Source organism: Falco naumanni, chromosome 4, assembly GCF_017639655.2.
Source record: "Falco naumanni isolate bFalNau1 chromosome 4, bFalNau1.pat, whole genome shotgun sequence".
Taxonomy (NCBI): domain Eukaryota; kingdom Metazoa; phylum Chordata; class Aves; order Falconiformes; family Falconidae; genus Falco; species Falco naumanni.
Genome location: NC_054057.1, coordinates 36,699,401 through 36,718,691, shown reverse-complemented (window position 1 = coordinate 36,718,691; position 19,291 = coordinate 36,699,401). Strand labels below are relative to the sequence as shown.

Below are 19,291 nucleotides of genomic sequence, written 5' to 3'. Positions count from 1 at the left end.
TTTTTTTAATGTGGATGTTTTGTATGACATAATCAAAATGACGATGATGAAGGGACTTAATTCTTTACAAGACTGAGCAAGCATGTTCTTTAGGTGCTACTGCTTTAAATATGCTTCCTGTTTCAAATTGTTATACGAATAATGAGATTTTGTCCAGCTATGGCTTTTGTTAATCTCTGCACTGCTAATATAGATGCTGGTTTACATACATTCTGAAATTTCTTTTGTTATAAAAATGAAATAGTTTTAGTTAAAAATAAATAAAGAGCCTACTGATTAGTGAAACTGTCTTTATTTGCTTTCTTATAGTAAGTTAGGTGGAAGTGCTGGGAGCTTACAGTGATTGAGTAACTAGTTTTCTGTGTCTAAGCTACTTTGCCTTAATGAAATACTTGTGGACTAAGTCAGAAGTATAAAAAATTACAAGCACTTTGAGTATTTGTTTTAAAGTAGATTAGGGTGCAGTTTCCTTTCTGAGAGGTAAGAGGACTGTATGATTCTCAAAAATTCGTTTGGCTACATTGTACTGAACTTCATATATGTATCTGAATTTCATATTCAGCCTTTCCACAGGTAGTACAGAACAGCTTCACTACAGAATTCTGCTGTACAGCAGCTTCAGAGCTAGTAATTTGAAACCCCTAGAAACAGCACTCTACAAGCTGTTTTTCATTCATACCAGCAGGATGTATTAAAAGGAAAACACAAAGATGAGTGAAATGGGGAGGAAGAACTGCTATTGTTTCAGCCTTGCTATAATGCTAAGGTGCCTTTTTGATGAGGCTAAATACATTGAAACAAGTGCCAGTTTCTGAGCTGCCTGTGTCTTCTCACTGACAGTTCCCCTGAGTGGGGTATGTAGAGTTACTTACACACATTTGGTCCTTGTGTTTGTCATTTCTAACAGAAATGTGTTTTTTGCAATAGTAATGATGTTCATATTAGTTCACTGAGACCAGTAAGCCCCCAGGTAGGTATAAGGCATCAGTCGGATTGATGTAGTGTATGATAACTGGTGATTTGGAAGGGAGGCTTCTACTTCGGACTCCTTGCTTTATCTACCTCTAAGCAGCTTCCTTATCTTCATAAAATGTAATGTAGTCATGATACTGCCATTTCCTAAGTGTTGCTTGTGAATGTCCTGTGTATGCAAATAGCTGCTTTGAGCGATACTCCTGCTTCCAAAAATGAGATTTTTGGGGGCAAATAACCATGGAATAGTCATAAATATTTCATTGCAAACTGGCTTGCTCAAGTATTTAGAATGATGTTTGTTAGAGTTACTGTGCCTTACAGCAGCAGAAAATAAATCACTGCAGTGAAGTGTATAAGCATTGCAATGCCATGTATAGAAGAGTAGATGGAAGGAATCACTGGTATAAAGAAGTATTGGTTAATGTATTTTAGATTCTGTCTTTTGGGCTTTTTCCCCATAAAGTATATGTCTTTTGGCAGAGACAGTAGAGATTGATGGTGCAGAGATGGAAAAACAGATTTTTCAGCTGTTCAAATAAGATAGAGAGCAATGGGAGGAACATTTGGGGTTTTTGTTCTTCATGCCTGACTTTCCAACCTATTTTGGCTTTGATCCTTTGATGCCATGGAATGCTACGGTTCAGTTACGTTAGTCCCAGTTCTGGAAACAATGTCACAGCACAGTCCTGCACTACTTTAGTGTGGACATGTACTGTGTTATGTCCCGGTTTGGCATACCAATGGCAAACTTTGGAGTGGAATTACTTGACATGGCAGTGCCTAGCACAGGGTGCTGCTCCTAATAGACATAACCAAGCTCCTCACTGAAACGGTAGCTGTGAACTGTGATTCTTGGTGAGGTTTTGTTTGGTTGGAGGTAATTCCTGCAAGTTTTACAATCCTTGCTTGGTCTCCTGTCCCTTCAAATAAGGAAAAAAAAAAAGAAGAAAAAAAAAAAAAAGAGAAAACAATTTGTGGTTTTTTTTTTTTCTTCCTCTCTTTGAAAGGTGTACAGCAGCATACATAATAGCAATGCTTAAGATAGGTGAATTGCTTGTCAAGGAAAGGGAAGTCTGTGTATTCAAAAGAAGTTCTGACATGACAAGCATTTTGAAAATATGCTAGGATTTCAGCAGCTTCCTCACCTTATTCATTTAGAGCTCTTTGTACAAGTTGTTTGTTTGTTTGACTATATTACCTAAGTAGACTGGAATGATTTACTGAAGTTTTCTAGCTTACTACTTTGAATAAATTTCTGGGTGTTGGCAATTGCTTTGTCTGTCTTTGGGCAGTCACTGAGCCATCTTGTTTTAGTCACTTCAGACTCTTCTTGCTGGGCACCCAAAACTGGGGCTGATTCTTAGTCCCAGAGGAGTGCAGGTGTCCACAGAGTCACAGCTGAGCACCTGGGAACCGACAGCAGCTCCTCCTGAAAATCTTCCTTTGGATAAGAAAAATGCCACAGTAAAAATGTGTGGGAGTGGACCAGATTCCCTTACATGTTTTTGTAAGGGAGTGGTTCAGGTTCCCAGAGGTGTGACAGCGGGTGTGCTTTTCTGTGCTTAATGACTCATTCTCCCAGTTGTCTGTCAGTACACACCGATTCCTGATAAAGGCCTTGTTGCATTAGGTTAGACATGATCGTAAATAAACTTGCTGACTTTTGGTAATTTTTTTGTGCAAAAAGTCTGCCATTTAACTTTGAACACTCAGAAATAAATGAAATGCAAAGATGCCAGAAATTTCTGTGCAGATTTTATTGAGCTCTGTTACTAAAGTCAGTAGGAGTGACCCAGCTGAGATCTGGGACATGCTTGTTTTGTGTCAAAGAGCACGGAGGATCCACACACTTGAAACTGGAAATCTCATGCCTACTGCAAGGCAATGCTGATCAGCTCAGCCCTGGGGCAAGTGTGGGGTGTGTGCATTGTAAGTGTTGGAAAGCTTGGGGATCCATTGCATGGCACTTCATAATGCTGTAAAGGTATCACTTGCCTGCAAAGAATTGTAAGTAAACAGAAAATTAATAGCATGGCTTCTCAAGATGGTTTGTTGTTTTGTTTTTAATGATCTGCTCTCTCAACGTGCATTGAGCGGTGAACATTGTGGTAGCTTACGTTGTTTACTTTTGATTTGGTTTCTGAAGAGCTGAGTCAGACCTGCTTTGTAAGATTTGTGCCACTTAGCAAGAAAATACTAATCTTTCAACTTAAAACGTAGTAGGGGTATTGAATACCATTTTTAAACCTTAACGTATTTACATGGTATTCAAAAAGTACTGTGAACCTTGAATGCAAGGTACTTTTACAGTTAGCTTTACCTGTCATTTTCAGCATCAAGTTTCAAGAACTATTAAGGATGTGTAAATTTAAGGGGGAGGGAAACAACTTGTTGCTTTCAGTACATTTCTTCTAATTAAAAATTCTTGAATATTAAGCAACTAATTGGAGTTAATTGAGCTACTTTCAGACAGCCTTTGATAACAATAAGGGGTTACGCTTTCTTAGATCAGTTTCTTTTCTTGTACTTTATGCTTATCACATTACAGAAACTATAAATTACAGTTTTAGAAACAGATGATAGAGCTATCCTGTCTTAGGTAAACATTTGGAGTCAGTCTGCTTTTCCTTCTCCATCAGCACACATCAAGTTCTTGGTAGTAGTGTCAGCATGTCAGAGCTGCTGCAGACTGTTCGACTGCCAGAGCCTTTTCAGATAGTCTGATTTTTTCCATGCCTTTCGATCATCACTTATTCCTTTAAGATCAGGATTTCTGCAGTAGCATTTAGAAGTATTGCCATTTGCTCATAGCAGAATCAAAACTGAAATTGTTCCTATTGCGTATGTATATTAAATCAAAACAATTCTAAAGCTAAAGTCTTGCACAAAAAGTATTTGGTCAGGAGAAGCTCAGTTTTGAAAAATTGCTGGTTATTAGTGTGATCTGCAGAATGCTGTGTGCTGGGGCAAGTTGTGGGGTTTACTGTTTTTTGTTTAAAGTTAGTGAAAGTGGATGATTATAATTAATTGTCAACTATCTCCAACATAAATGGCAGATAATAGGTTATTTTAATTATAAGTTCTTCTGGATAGCTGAAATAAATACATGTTTTTGAGCTCATGATGAGATCAGGACCCTTAAAAAAGTCTCTGCATGTCAAACTTTTGACTTAGATAATTAGCTTAGATATTTTATACTTCTAATTTAGGTAATTAGTTTATAGTCTGTTCTTCCCACTAAGATGGAAGGCTTAACAGAGGTTTGCCACTGGATTCAGCCAAACTATGGCAATGAAAATCTTCTCTTGTTACAGAAGACATATTTTTTGGAGGAAGAGATTGAAGGAGAGGCTTATTCCTTACACAGATAGATGTATTCTTTTTTTTCTTCCTATTCATTGAAGAATTTCTTCTTGGGAGTAAAGAATTGAATGCTAAAGAAAAATACCCAACAATTAATCAAACAATGTCACACTCACACTTATTTGATACCTATTTTTTGCTAAGACATACCTTTCTGTTGTAAAAATGTGTTCTAGATGAAATGTAATTCATAGATATCACATAAAGATAATTCCCAAAGCATACATTATAGCTCATACTACTGTTATTAGAAACCCCTAAAGAGGTAAAGCAGTCATAAGCCTGCTTTAACACTTCTGTATCCTGATGTTTTCAGGCCGTTATAGCAAAGCAGCTTTTATAAGTTGTTGCTAGTTGTGTATGCCACTCGTGTAGCATTAGAAACCTCATTCTTTTCCTATGACAGTATGAGGGAGTTAGACTAAGACGAGGATAACTGAATAGAAGAGACCCACTGTCTGCACAGAATGCTGGTTAAGCTGTACAGCTGTACCCACTACAGTTGATTTGGTTATTGTTCAGATAAGTTTGGAGCTTTTGATGAAACCTTTTAGGTGTTTCTGTATTGTTGTTGTTTTTTTAAACACTCTGGGGTTTTATTTTGTTTGGCAAGACAGGAGAAAAGTATCTTGTAGTTTGCATCTGTTTGACGTGTACCTTGAAATCATTTTATCAAATCTGTATTTTGCCCCGTTTGCTTACAAGGATTGTATGTGAGCTGTAATAACTCTTAGATATATCGCAATTCTGCTTTATCGGCAAGACCTGCTACTCTGGTGCAGAGAAAAGCTGAACAAGTTTGTTCTGCTTTGGTATTGCTCTCTGCATGTTTGATGTTGGGTGCTACTATATGTTCTCAGTGTAACTTGATGCTTGAAATTAAAGTTGGGCTGGCTGCTATGTAATTCCCTGGCTTCTGTTCTCCTCCTCCTCCTCTTGAGATGGAACTTGTTTTGCCCACTTTCAGTTTTAGGAGAATTTACCTGTTCTCCATGTGTACTCAAAGGGAATCTCTGACAACAGATTGTCTTGCAGATTTTCTTGTATTACTGGAAGGGTTAATTTTAACAAGTCTAGTCCATTGCAAAACTTCTCATTTCTTTAAATAGTATGTAGCCTTTTTTCCTGTTCCAGCCTGTATGTTTTTTTGTCCCTTTATTGCTTCTTTCAGTCATTTGATCATTTCTGTTAATGAAGGCTGGAGGAAAAAACACATGCATCACTGAAGCCCTTTCAGGACGATCTTGTGCTTTTCACTGCCAGTCCTTGGGCTTCCTTTTTGCTGTCAACATGCTTTTGCAGTACCTGCTTTTTAGAACAAGTTGGGGAATGAAATGCTCATACTGTGTTTAACAAGTATATTTGAACCAGAGTTTGACTCTCTGGTTGAACCCCAGCATATCTTTGACTTAGCCAGTTGTCTCATGTACGTTTTGTGTCTTCGGGTGCAACACCATTTCAGCATTTAAAAGGTTCACAAGATATTTACCTTCATGGGAAATAGGCAGGTAGAAAACAAACTGTTTAAAATGTTTCTCAAGTGACAGGCAACTTTGAAGTATGATAAATACAAAATTAGTCTTTATAATATTTGAGTTTTGCATAATTTGTGATCAGTCTTTGAAGGAAACAAGTCCTCACCACTGATACTCTTCTCCCAGCTCTGTGGCTCGCTGTCTCTCCTAAGAATAAAGAATTGGGTGGTGGACTGTGGGTTCAATTTTTTTTTTATCATGTATAAACATTTCAAAGCTTCTCATATTTTTTTTTTTAGTTTGATTTTGATTTTTTTGAGAATGACATGAAGTGAAAGAGAAAAAGAGAAGTCAGATAAGAGTGGATTTTGATAATAATGAATGGTGTCTTTGACTTAGTATTTGTAGAGAATTGGCCATTATGCCTAGATGATTAGATGTTACTACCTGTGTGCAGTATTCTTGTGGATGTGCTAGGCAGGTATCTTCAGAGCTGCCTGAAAGAGGTTACATGAGTTTTAACAAATGTCCAGGCCTTTTTGGCTTGCTTATCCATTCTGATAGACTCAGCAGAATGCAAGCTTCATGTTATTGTGAGATGTCTGGCCAGTTTAATCGCAGATTTATCTGGGTGAATGTGAACACAGATCAGAGCAAAGAAAATTCATTTTTCAAATAACATAGTGTCATGGCTAGCCTTTACAATCATTCCCATGCTCAGTGCAACTGTATCTGATAGCATTTACCATGAACTGCATTTAGAAGTTTTGTCTTCTTCTCATTGATGTATTTCTGTGAGATCTTTTAGTGCTACAAATGATGTGTTGAAGGTATTGCTCAGTCAGAAGTCTTTGATTATTTTTTTTTTAATGTCAGAATTTCTGTGAGGATCCTTCGAGGTTCCCTGCTTTATCTGCATTCTTCTTCTGTAACATATTACAGTAATTTTTTTAGAGGTCTGAAGATACTTTCCTCAGCCTTGATAGTGAGAATGCAGCTTTCCCAGTCTGTGCTTTATTCCATCTGCTGTAGCCCATTTTTATGTTTTGTTTTATGTTAATGTCTTTGGGAGACACAGAACTGAAAGAGCCTTTCTGATTTAGCAGATCCACGCCCTTCTTGCCTTGGGCTGTCACATCACAGGAGGCAACTGTCAACTAAAATTCAAGATAGCTAAAGTGGAACTTGTGATGTTTTTGTTCCTCCACACCTCAAACCATTTTTAATAGCTTGGACACTGTTGTCTTATGTTCTTAATGTCACTTTTGGCTTGGCTTTTATCCAAGCAGTAAACACATTTTGGTGCTGCTTTGTCTATAGCAGCAAAGTTTTGATCTTTCTGTTTATTCTGTGTCACTTAAATTCTCACCAAGTCCTTACACATTTTGACATTATCAGTTTTTGCATGCCCTGCCTTTAACTTCTGCAGGATAACTGCAATGGTTCTGTCAGATATTTTGCGACCAGAATAATCTCCCTGTTGTTTTTCACCTGATCATCTGTACAGTACCTTTTCTCTTGGTTTTTCAAGATCTACAATGCATATTCCTTCCATATCTAAATCTTGATATTTAGAATGCGTTAGGTTACCACTTAGTTCTGTCAGTGTTTCTAGTGCTCACTGCTGTCCTTTTCTTCCTAGGCAAAACTGTCTGAAAAACATGTGAATAACAATTACTCAATTTCATGTCACTCCTCACAGTTGTGCTGTGCTATGAAGCCTAGAAGATGCTTCTGATGACTGTTGTCAGCTTAAGTCTGTTTTTCTTCCTCCTTCATTAGTTATTTTACTGCAATGTCCTCTCAATTTATTTGTATCTCCAATTGTTAAAAAAAACCCACAAAACAAAACACAGACTGCAAACCTGCTTTGTTTATTACAGTGTTTTTGGCTTCATCTTTGTCCAGTTTTACAGCAGCCAGAGAATCAGGCTAATTTGTTTTTTGAGTCCAACCATAAATGTAATGTTTAAGCAGTTGACCTTGCTTTTGTAGAAATTATTTTTACCATTTGTCACTCTGTTATGGCCCAAATTTATTTTCATTCCATACATGCTGATATGTTGTAGCACCTGTCTGGCCACAGAGTTTCTATCCCCAGGGTCATCGAAGGCTTTTATTTATGAAATCAGTGCCATATCATGCCTACCTTCTTTATCTGTTCTGGGTTCTATGTCACCTTTGTTTTGCAGCATTTGTTATATTTTTGTAGCCTGTGGGTAAACAGTAAGCAAGATATGAGTAATTAATCTAAAGCTGTAACTATGTTTATGTTTTCATGTCCTGATATGGTTTGGGCAAATAGCTAAGCTTCAGTGGGTGTGCTGTTTATATACCTACTTAGACCAATATGATAGGTCTGGGAATTCCTTCTGTGATTCCTCATCTAGCTGTAACTTGTACTTACATTCCTGAAATGTAGAGGTGGGTCGTGTATCTGCCCCCACTGTTGGGGTTTTTTTTGTTTGTTTTTTTTTTTTTTCTGTTGTTTTGGTGGGGTTTTTTTCAAGTTTGCAACCAGGCACTGGTGTAACCTGTTTCTTAGTACAGATTCTTTTCCTGCACTGTGAATATTTCCTTCTTTTCTGCAGTAGAAATGTCTGCGGGATAGAAGTTTTCATGGAATGACAACTTGTTTAAAAACATCATTTGTATTTTACTTAAGTTGGCTGCAGCTCTCATAAGCAGTAAAGCCCATACATAAGTAATATTCCTTTGATTTGTCTCCTTATGTGGTTGCTGTCAGATTGAAGATACTGTTTCTAACAATGAGAAGTCAGTCTTCCAGTAGGCAGTTGGGCTAAAGCTTGTATGGGCATTGAGGTGTAATAAGAAGTTTGTTCTCTGCCTTCCCCCCCCGCCCGCCCCCCCCCCCCCCCCCCCCCCCCCCCCCCCCCGAGATAGGTATTGATCAACATGATATATTTTTTTTTTTCATCTGTACACCACACTGTTCAAAGAGAAAACTCTGTGGTTGTCTTTTGATTCAGGCTTGATTCAAATAATACGTTAGAATTAGAAACATTCTTTCGTCTTACCTGTTATCTGGAACTGCTCAGCTGGAGCAATTCTTGCTGATTTTGTGGGTTTTCATTTGTTTAATTCTTTGTTTTAGGACGTGTCTGCTGATCCTGCAGGAACTCTCACAGCTGCTGAAGAGAGAAAGGAGAAGGTGCCAAGCCCACATCTCAGTCATCTCGTAGTTTTGACATCTGGCAATTCATTGTATGGTTTGGCAGAGAGAGTGGTGGCCACGGAATCCTTGTAGGTTATTTACTATACACTGCATTTTGTGGTCACTGGAAGCTATGGATTGTGTGAGATAGTGATTAAAAGCCAAAACCTTCTTGAGAAGTCAAAGATTCCTACCTGTCAATGTAATTTTAAATATGAGAGATAGAGGTATTTTCTTAGCTAAACTAGTGGGACCTAACCATGTGGTCTAACCACTTGCAAGCACAAGCAATGAAATTTTACTACAGCTAGTCCAGTAATTTGTGACAGTACAAGGTCAAATCTAACAGGAAAAAGGTTTGAAATTGGAGGCCAATGGGAATATTTAATCTCTATGGTTCATTTAAACCTTATATTAAGTACTCGAATGGTGATGGCTGAGACTGAAAACTGTTTAGTTGATATTGGTTTAACTTTGACTGCAATGTTCTTTTCAACGGGTGGAAGTCTACCTTTGAAGAAGAGGTCATAATAAGCAAGTAACACAAAACTTAAAAGTGTTTATCTGGTCAGAATAATGGTAAGAGCCAGATAAGAATTACTTTTTGCCCACACAAGCTGAAACTCAAAGATCCGAAGTTCATTTTTAAAATGTATTTTCAAAGGAGCTTATTTTCTTTTGCCTTCATTTATGCTTAGTTAAAAATGTGTTACTTTGTTATGCCTCTTATTCTATCTTTTAAAGAATCCCTAGTAAGTAAGTAATCGGGAATGCTATTTTGGAATTCTGACAGGGATTTATTAATTTTAATATTGAATGCCCTGTAGTATGGAAATTATGGAACACTTGTCTGCTGATTTTACTAGACTTTGGATCAGACTTTTGCAGTGTATCCTGAGTAAAACAGAAATATGAATTGTTGATATTCAAGCCCTAGTCTCTTTATTCAAGCATTTTCTTGTTTGCAATAGTATTTTAAAATTGTCAGACTTGGGAGTGCTTGTTGATATGCTGGCATGAACTGATACGGTTCTTCTCAGTTCTAAATTTTCGAAGGTTACGTATCATTACTGCCAAATAAGTCAGCTGTAGAGTAGAAGCTGTGTAGAGACATGCCAAATGTTGCATTTAGTTAACAGTAAATTTTCCTTGCTTTCAAAGGGTATTTCTGGCTGAGCAGTTTGAGTTTCTTCAGCCTCATCTTGATGCAGTGATGCCAGCTGCCAAGAAGCCTTTTCTTCAGCAGTTCTATTCTCAGGTCAGAATTGTATAATTCACAGCTGATTTTTAAATGGAAGATTTGAAACATGTACAATACAGTGCAAATAGTTGCACATCATAGTTATATATTATTATCAGAAATTTACTGAATTGAATTTTTTTTGTATTCTGTTTCAGACAGTGTCAACTGCCAGTGAACTACGTAAACCAGTTTATTGGATTGTTGCTGCTAAAGCCATTGATTATGAACAAATGCTACTTCTCATGGCTAATGTGAAATGGGATGTGAAGGAAATCATGTCACAACACAATATATATGTAGATGCTCTTTTAAAGGTGAATAATTTCTGGGAAACGATGTGCTAGATTTTATAAAAACTAGTTTTTTAAGTTACTGTAATACTTCACTAAAACTGTTAACATAGCATGGTTAGAGCAATACAGCATCCTGACACATGGTAAACTATTATAAGGAGGTCTGTCCGGAATTTTCATTACTCTTGTTGCTGGCAGATTGTTTTCAGTGATGATTTTTTGACTACGTGGCAGATGAAAATGACCACAAAGATTTAAGGAGTTTTATGTCTAAATCTGGAATGGTAGATAAAAGTGTAGTAAACGGAGTAACATTGAGGAAAATCAAGCCTTAACAAGGCTTTTTTTTTGCTGTTTTGTGTCATTTTAGCAGTTATCTCTGAGATGTATGGTAAGGCTTATAGGTCAAACCAGCACCAACAGTGATCATGCACTATCTAATTGAATTGCTGTATTTGGAAGTTGGCATCTGAAAAAGAAGGTAAAAGGGAAGTTAGTCACCCAACTTCTCAATTGCATTCAGTAGAAGCGGTTATACAATTGCTGTGTCTTATGACATACAGAACCAGTTCCTGGGAGAATCCCTCTCTCATCCTTCTATATATGTCTTAACGGTGTTTCTAAAGGTCTTTAGAAGGAAGTTTTGGCAGGGGTAAAATTATACTAATTGTTACAGAGAAACTGAAAGTTTCATTTTGAAGAAAGTTCTGCATCTGTAATGAATAACAATTTTGTTTACAGCTTTGTACTTTGTAGCTGTTCTCTGCTTTAAAAAAAAGAAATCCAAGCAAAGAAGGGAGAATCTAATAGAGGATATATCATTGCACTGATTTTAACTGAATCTTTGTGGTTACCCTTCTTTATGCTGCCATGGCTTTTTGAAATCAGTTTGTACTTAAAATATTTGGTCTGTGCCGTAGAATGTTTTCCTTCTGTGAGAGTGCAACTGCTGATGAATCTGCTTTAGGAAATTAGGACTAATACCATTTCTGGCCTCCACATTATCTAAATAATAATAGTTGCTACAGAAGCTTTTAGATTATTGCTAAGCAATTAGTGATTTGCTGTGAACCCTGGGACTCCAGGATTGAAGATGTAAGCGCAGTGTTTAATGTAATAACCAATTACTTTTAGCCATGTGCACACATATGTAAAGTTCTATACTCAGTATGCATGGAAGCAGATAAAGTGGGGAAAGGCTATTGTTCAAGAAATTAATTATCACAGAGCACTGGGCATTTTCAGAAGACTGAGTTGTATGCCAGTGTCCTGGTTTCAGCTGGGATAGAGTTAATTTTCTTCTTAGTAGCACGACACTGTGGTACCCTGCTTCCTCTTGCCAAATCCCTCTTTCAGAAATTTTGTGTTAAACAAAAATTATTTGGTCAGATAGTAGGTTAAATGGATTACTGAGATTCCCTTCTGATTTTCTTCGCTTACTGATTTTTTTTTTTTTTTATGGAGGGCAAAAAAGGAGGGGGGTGGGGGGATGTGGAGAGAAGAAAAAAAAACTAGATTAACAGTCATGGAATGAAAGCGCTTTGTTGGACAAGTACGATCTTAATAGGTTACAGTACAAACTGCTTTTGCTAGTTACAGAGACGAGTTCATTATCGGTCTGCTTTATATTTAAGTCATTTGCTACTTTTTTTTTTTAATGATAGAGGTGTTAGTCACTGGCAGCAGACTTCTATTTCACTTCATGTAAGTCACAACATTATTTTAGCAGTAATTATATTCAGTTATGACTGGTTTGTCACTCAAAGGAACAGCTCAAATCCATCCAGGCCATTAATTTTTCAGGTGGAAACAGGTGCCTTCCCTCAACCTGAACTGTTACCCAGCGTTGCAGTATGCTCCTGAACAGTTAGATTTGGACTCTTTTCAGTGGGTGCGCTCAGCATCTTTTAAAGCACTGGGGAACTATCTGATGTTAAATGTTGATGAATTAAAAGTGATTACAGTATTTCTGAGCTTCTTGGAAAGCTGATATGATGGGTATTTAGAGGGATAAAGAGGTCATCACTGGGTTTTATTAGTGACTGTATATTGACTTTAACAAAGTTAAAGATGAATTTAGGGAGTGAGGCAATGAAAATGGCATTTGAAAGATTAGCTTAGTTAATTTTCAGAGGTTCTACAGAGAACTACACCTCTGGGGAGCAGAGCAGTATTTCCTTTTTTAAAAAAAATTACTGAGGTGATGTTGCGAATGACATTCTAGAAAGTGATGTGCTTTCTACTTTACCCATTAAGTTTGTCTCTGCAGTCTGTGCCTACTAAACTTCTCTGCTTTGCTCTTATTTTCCAGTATTCTCTTTTGTGTGCGTTTCTCATTCTTTGTCATTGTTGCTAGGGGTTTGTAGAGTATCGTCTGTTTTATGCTAAAGGAATAATGATCTTTCATGTTTCATCAGGAATTTGAAGAATATAACAGAAGGTTGAATGAGGTGTCTAAGAGAGTCCGTATTCCACTGCCAGTCTCCAACATCCTTTGGGAGCACTGCATACGCTTGGCAAATAGAACTCTTGTGGAAGGGTAAGTAGTTCATGAAAGTCTTGAATTTGGCTAAATATGTCTATAATGATAACATCTATTTTACAGAATTGGAAGTTCTGATTTTGTAATGCACTGGTAGGATCTTGTTCTTTTGAGAAGCCTAAAAAATACCAAGGCTTAACACAGTTCTTAGCCGTTGTTTCACAGAATCTGGTACAGCATTAAGCCTAAAGGGGATGGTCTTGTACCTAGATACTGCTGAAGAATGACACTGAGTGTTTTATTGAAGCATTTGAAACTCCACAGTTCTCTTTCAGACGAGCTCTATCTGAAAATTGCTGCTTCCTGACAGAGCAAAGAAGAAAGTTAAGGTGTAATTGTCAGCATCTCTGTGGTGATGCCATTTGTCTTTGCCAGGAAGAAAGATGGAGTTGTCAACCCTAGCAGTTATCTTAGAGTAGCCATGGAGAAGAATTTTTTCCAAATTCATCAGGAACAGAGAGGTATCTTAGCTGGTCAATAAAGGCTCAAGCACCTTAGTCAGGAACTGCTACATCTTGTTCATCCCTCCCACTTAATCAGTGTTCCAGCCTTTTTCAGAGCCAATATTGTAGCCTGAGTATTGTATGTAGTCTTCCACCCACTGCATTTATGTTTTATTTTCTTGTCTCCTTGCTACATATGTCTGGTCTCTCATCACAAGTTCTTCTGCATCATAGAATATGTGCTGTCTTCCACTCCTGTTCCCATATTTCTTTCCTGGTTATCTTTACCCTATGCACTCCCTACTGCCTATTTTTACTACTTTCTATCCCACTCTCTAGCTGTCTGCTCTAATTTAGGACCTCAACAGCATCCTTCTTCTCCAGATGTTAGCTGTCTATTGAGGATCATCAGCTTCCACTGCTTCCATCAAGCCATCATCCTTAAATTCATGCCTATTTCTTTTCTTGCCATCATCCTTTTGCTCTTTCTTCAGAGACCAATTTCATCTTCACGGAGACTAAATCCAGCCATGACCTCCCTCTGGCTTCTCAGTTTCTTCATGTGACATATGACCCATACAACTATGTTTTCTTTTTGAAATTTTATGTTCTACTTATGCCTCAAATCAAACAAAGTGGAACAAAAGCATCTTCCTTCTCCTGTCCTTGTCCCCTTTTCCTTTCAAGTGGATAACACCAGCAATCACTATCAACCTCTTCTGCCTCAGCCCTTGTGCCTGTCTTGGACTTGTTTCTTTTTTCTTACTTCACAATCTTACTCATTTTTGTGACTTCAGTGTTCACAAACCACTTAATTCTTGGCTCTGAAGATCATCGTTCATGTGTCTTGCTCCGCACTGTTCACAGTTGTGACTTAGCATGAAATTTTCACCTTTACTGTCACCTAAGCATTTCACTGACTGGTCAGAGGGGACTAGGAATACCTTGCTGGTGTGACTTGTCCTGTGTATTTTCTTGGAGCGTAAAAAGCACTCATTATTGTCTCCTCCCAAATATCTGCCTGTAATTTCTCCTTCTTGCCCAGTTCTTTTTCTCACATACCTTGTAGTTTCATTTGCCACTGGGGAAGGGGAAGAAGGGTACTCTGAACAGTTGACTCTCTGAATACCTTCATAACTTCTTTCATCTCTGAATTCCATGAAGGTATGGCATTAAAAGCCACGAAGGAGATGTTTCTGCTCTAGTCAGCCAGTCAACTGCAATTGTTCTCATCAGGCTCTTTGAGTGAAGGTTCATCTTCAGTGCAGTCAGCCATATCCATTGTTAAATTTTGCCCTGCCCTGTCTCCTAGTTCTGTGTCCTCTCCTGTTTCCCATCTGGCTTCTTGAAGTACTTCAGTATGTCCTATTAAGCATCATCGTCCAATCTTCTGAGAAGCTCCAGAGAGCTTGTGTCTTGGTCCTCTCCACTTTTGCCTATGTTATTTCTGCATTTTGCAAACTCTGCATGCTAACTGTAAGGGTGTGATTCTCCTTATTCTTAACCGATCTTGCTGTGTATCTAGTTTCCAGCTGCATATTTCTGCTTCCTTTGCATCAGACCTAATGATGTAGGTATAATAATTAGGATCAACTTCATGAACCAATGGAAGACTGCGCTTGGTTTAAAGTTGGTAGAAGGGAAGAGTGGAGTCAGTGGGACAGGATTGTCACTTGTGGCAGCAGCCTGTGGGTGGGCTGGATTAAGTCTATCAAGACACTCTCCCCCAAACCAAAGCTTTTTTATTCCCTGTACACAGCTGAAATTGGCACTGTCCAAGGGCATTGCAGTGTCATTTCCTTGGATCTTGACAAATGCAATGTCATACCCATTTAAAAAAACGCAAAGATAATTTTCCTCATTTGCGGCCTATTACCCCATTGTTATTCTTCCTGGCATTACTCTGCCCTAAGCTTATCTATTGTCTCTTCTTCTTTGAGCTCAAACTTGTCACCAGTTTTCTGTCAATCTGCTCGCATTAAAACATTAACGTCTCACAGAGATTAATTAGCCAGTGCTGCCAACCTTTATCCTCTGTTTGTTGCGGTAGTTGTGCCTTTCTCTAATGCTGCCACTGTTGGTTCAGTGAGCTCCTGGTGACTGTTCCTAAAGCTGCCACATTGCCTGTCAGACTTTGGTGGTCATGAGCACTTGACTAAAGTCACTGTCTAGTGTGTTGATCAGCATTGATTTAGTTTCCTTTAACCCACTTCTAGTAAGTTACTCAATGTAAGTTTTTTAGTGGCTTTTGGTGGGGGGTGGCAGTGAGTTTTTTAAGTATCACTGGGTACAATGGGGTTCTGTTCTGTCTGTGGGGCTAAAACATATTCTACTAATGCAGATAAAACTTTGCATCAGACATCAGAAGAGTTCTTGTCTGCTTTTAACAGAAAACCATAACTATGTTCCTCCTCAGTGTTAAAGGGCTAAGTTAAACAACTTTGAGAAGTAAGATTCATTTTTATTTCCTTCTAAGTTTTACTTTCCACGGTTTCACTTTTCAGTTATGCCAATGTAAAGAAGTGCAGTAATGAAGGGCGTGCCTTGATGCAACTGGACTTTCAACAATTCTTAATGAAACTAGAAAAGTTAACAGACATTAGGCCTATTCCAGATAAAGAATTTGTGGAGACCTACATTAAAGCATACTATTTAACAGAAAATGACATGGAACGCTGGATAAAAGAACATAGGGTAAGAGTTATTTGCATTCTTTTACTGCCTGTTGGGAAAGTTCACCATGATGACAGAATCATGCTAACTATATATGATCAATGCTTCTCTGTGTTAAAAATTAATATATGCATATATGAATATATTCATTTATTATACGAAGATCTTTATGGGAAGCAGTATAAATATACATGCACAAACACATTTATATGTTCGTTATTAATTATCATACATACTGATTCAACATCTGATGACTGGAAAGGTTAAATAAGCAAGGCGCATCTACCTACTGTATCAAAAATTGTAGAGAACAAGAGCGAAGTGAAGTTGGAAACATTTGTGTGCTGTTCAGAATATGCCAAAATGCACAACTCGATCATCAGGAAGTTAGGTTTGAAATCACACTGTGGAGTTTTACTTTGCCTTTGGGAATAGATTGCTTAAACTAAGCTGTAAGGCACAATGGGTAGGAGTCATTGCTGCTTCTTCCTTCATTTAATAATACTGAATCAGGATCAACATTTCTCTCCAGGTAAGTCTTCATTTGTGTTTTGAAAGCATTTACCGTGCTTTCATGGTAGCACAACCTAACAGTTATAACAGGACTGCGTAAGAAGTAGTCACATGCTGTTGAAGTAAGAAGACTTCTAAAATGTAGCACTTTGAAATCTGTATTTTGGGCTTACTTTAAATCCCACTAGAAATGGATGAAAGAAATGCCTCTAGTAATTTTCTTTGTTTTACCTGGAGCCACAAGAGAGATTGTGAGCTGTTCTTTGGTGACCTACATGGAAAAATGCTTGTTTAAACCTACTGGTGAAAGCTGTATTTTGGATGGTGTTGGTATAAAGGTAGTACTGGCAAATGGGGTGTTTTGACAGGTGTTAAGAATTCTTGTCTTAACATTTTTGCCATTTTTTCCTCCTTTATCATGTACTGAAATTAATATTGTTTGGAGGCCCTGTAGACAGAAGTATTTAGAGGCTTATTGGAAATGAGAAGTCAAAATAAAAAAGATATCAACTTTTGTAATTTTGTTTAGGAAAATGCTTTTATGTTAAAAGCTAATCTCATTAGCATGTATATTTCCTACCATACCTCCCAAAGAATGGAAAATGCATTAAAAATTGATTTATATAAATATGTATTCACAGAATCACTTTCTGTGAACTCAGTCCAACACTACTAAAGTAAGCATTTTCCATTATAATCTGCCATGTAGCAAAATACAGTTTTGTTCTCTGCCTCAACTATGAAAACTATCCAGACCTGACTTAACTACCACTTTAAATCTCCCTTGTGTACTGACTGCCTCTATCAGTTGAAAAGTCCACAGTGTGTATGTCAGTGTGTTTTAATTTTCTATCTTTGTCTGGTGTGTTACTCTGCCATAACATGATCTGCTTTTATTTGCCAGGAATATTCCACTAAGCAGTTGACCAATCTGGTGAATGTTTGTCTGGGCTCCCACATCAACAAAAAGACAAGACAGAAGCTTCTAGCTGCTATTGACGACATAGACAGGCCTAAAAGATAACTGGAGAGAGCCGCTTCCCTTGTGACTTGTACCTTTTTCTGTTCATGTGAAGCATGCAGACAAACCTCTCGTGGACTAATGACAACCTTCTCTTAAAAAAAATTGTGCATGACCTTTCTTACCAGCATTGGAGACACTGAAGTGGCATAATGTTCTAAAATATGACTTTTCTAATCCATGGAATTCTTTTCTGTTGTATTTCTTTTTTTTTATTATTTTGTTTTGTTACTTGCCCTTAGTAAAGGGCCACTGTTTGTCTATCATTGGTGAGCTGTATATTTTGCAAAATTGTATACTGTAAGTAAAATCAAAATCAGAGAGAAATACATTGGCTTAATATATAGTTGATGCTCTTTTTAATAAAAGGGCTACTTGAAAATATGATTTCTTTCTTCCTTGCTTTCACCCTCAGAAATTGTGCTTTATTATGGAACAGTGTAAAATGAAAGGAAATGTACAATATTTGATCAGTGTATCTTGCATGTGGATTAAGAGTGCAGATCAACTAAATACTTCCATGTTAAAGCCTCTCATCTTCATATGTATTTAAAAATGTCTGTTTATTTCAGAATTAATTTAGTCACATCAAAATGATTGACTTAACAAGGTAATAAATACTGTACACTAATATGATATATTTGTGCGACTTTTTTTCCTAATTCAACAACACAAAATGTCATTTACAATAGAAATTACTAATGTTCCCTTCCCTTTTGTCCCTCTGCCAGTCTTCCCTGTTCTGAATCAATAATGCCAAGGCATAGGAAAAACGTTTTTTTGGCTGATGTTTTGGATTGATATAAGATAATCTTATTGTTTCCTGCTCTGCTGTAGATACCCTGAGTGATCCTGAGCAAAGCAAAATTGCTTGGCTGTGTATTTGTCCTAGAAATCGATTTTTCACAGCATCACTGACTTTGCTGAAGTTTTCAGGTTTGCCTTTGGCTTTCAGTATGTAAAGGTTTACATTTTGGTGGTTTTTTTTGATTGCATATTAAACTTGTTGCAGTGCTCCCAGACCTTTTAAATGGTAGCATGCTACCGTTGAGCTAATAGGTAAAATAATTTACATGAGCTACAATCCACTAATGGACATGTTAAAATCTCAGTTTCAGGTGCATACTTGCTATTGTACTTCTTAGTCAAACATGAGAGAATCGGGACTTACTGAATGACAACAGTATCTAGTGAAACAGATAGTTGCCCTGTGGAATAATTATAATTTCTCTTTTCTGTAGCTTAATTTCCTCTTCAGCTGTGGACTGGGCACCATTATGTGAGTTCAGTGAAAGCCTGTATACAGTTTTAGAAGAGTGATAGAATTTACATTTTAAATACTGACTGTGCAGTATTCAGCTCCCCTGTTCATCTGTATTTTAAATGAGATAAGATTTAAACAAAATTTAACTCTGTTACTTAATGACCATGCTGTCATGCTGAGTTCCATTTAAAACTTGTTTAGTGGCTTGTCAATGTATCACTTTGAGGAGCTGATCACTTTTACTCTCATTAAAAAGGTGGTTCAAAAAAGAAGTGTAGTTTATTTTGAAAGTGTGGACTTTTGCATCAGTA

At 37.4% G+C, this 19,291-nt stretch overlaps 1 protein-coding gene across 2 annotated transcripts in view; it reads left to right on the top strand.

Moving 5' to 3' along the window:
* The window catches only part of VPS50 (VPS50 subunit of EARP/GARPII complex), a 93,388-nt gene extending 75,036 nt beyond the window's left edge, over window positions 1–18,352 (top strand). For both annotated transcript variants that reach the window (XM_040590686.1, XM_040590687.1), the window contains 6 exons: window positions 8,929–9,077; window positions 10,150–10,246; window positions 10,387–10,545; window positions 12,942–13,063; window positions 16,014–16,203; window positions 17,600–18,352. In XM_040590686.1, the coding sequence (XP_040446620.1) occupies window positions 8,929–9,077; window positions 10,150–10,246; window positions 10,387–10,545; window positions 12,942–13,063; window positions 16,014–16,203; window positions 17,600–17,719 (837 nt within the window). In that variant the 3' untranslated portion in view covers window positions 17,720–18,352. The remainder of the gene's footprint in view (window positions 1–8,928; window positions 9,078–10,149; window positions 10,247–10,386; window positions 10,546–12,941; window positions 13,064–16,013; window positions 16,204–17,599) is intronic.
* The last annotated feature ends 939 nt before the right edge of the window (window positions 18,353–19,291 follow it).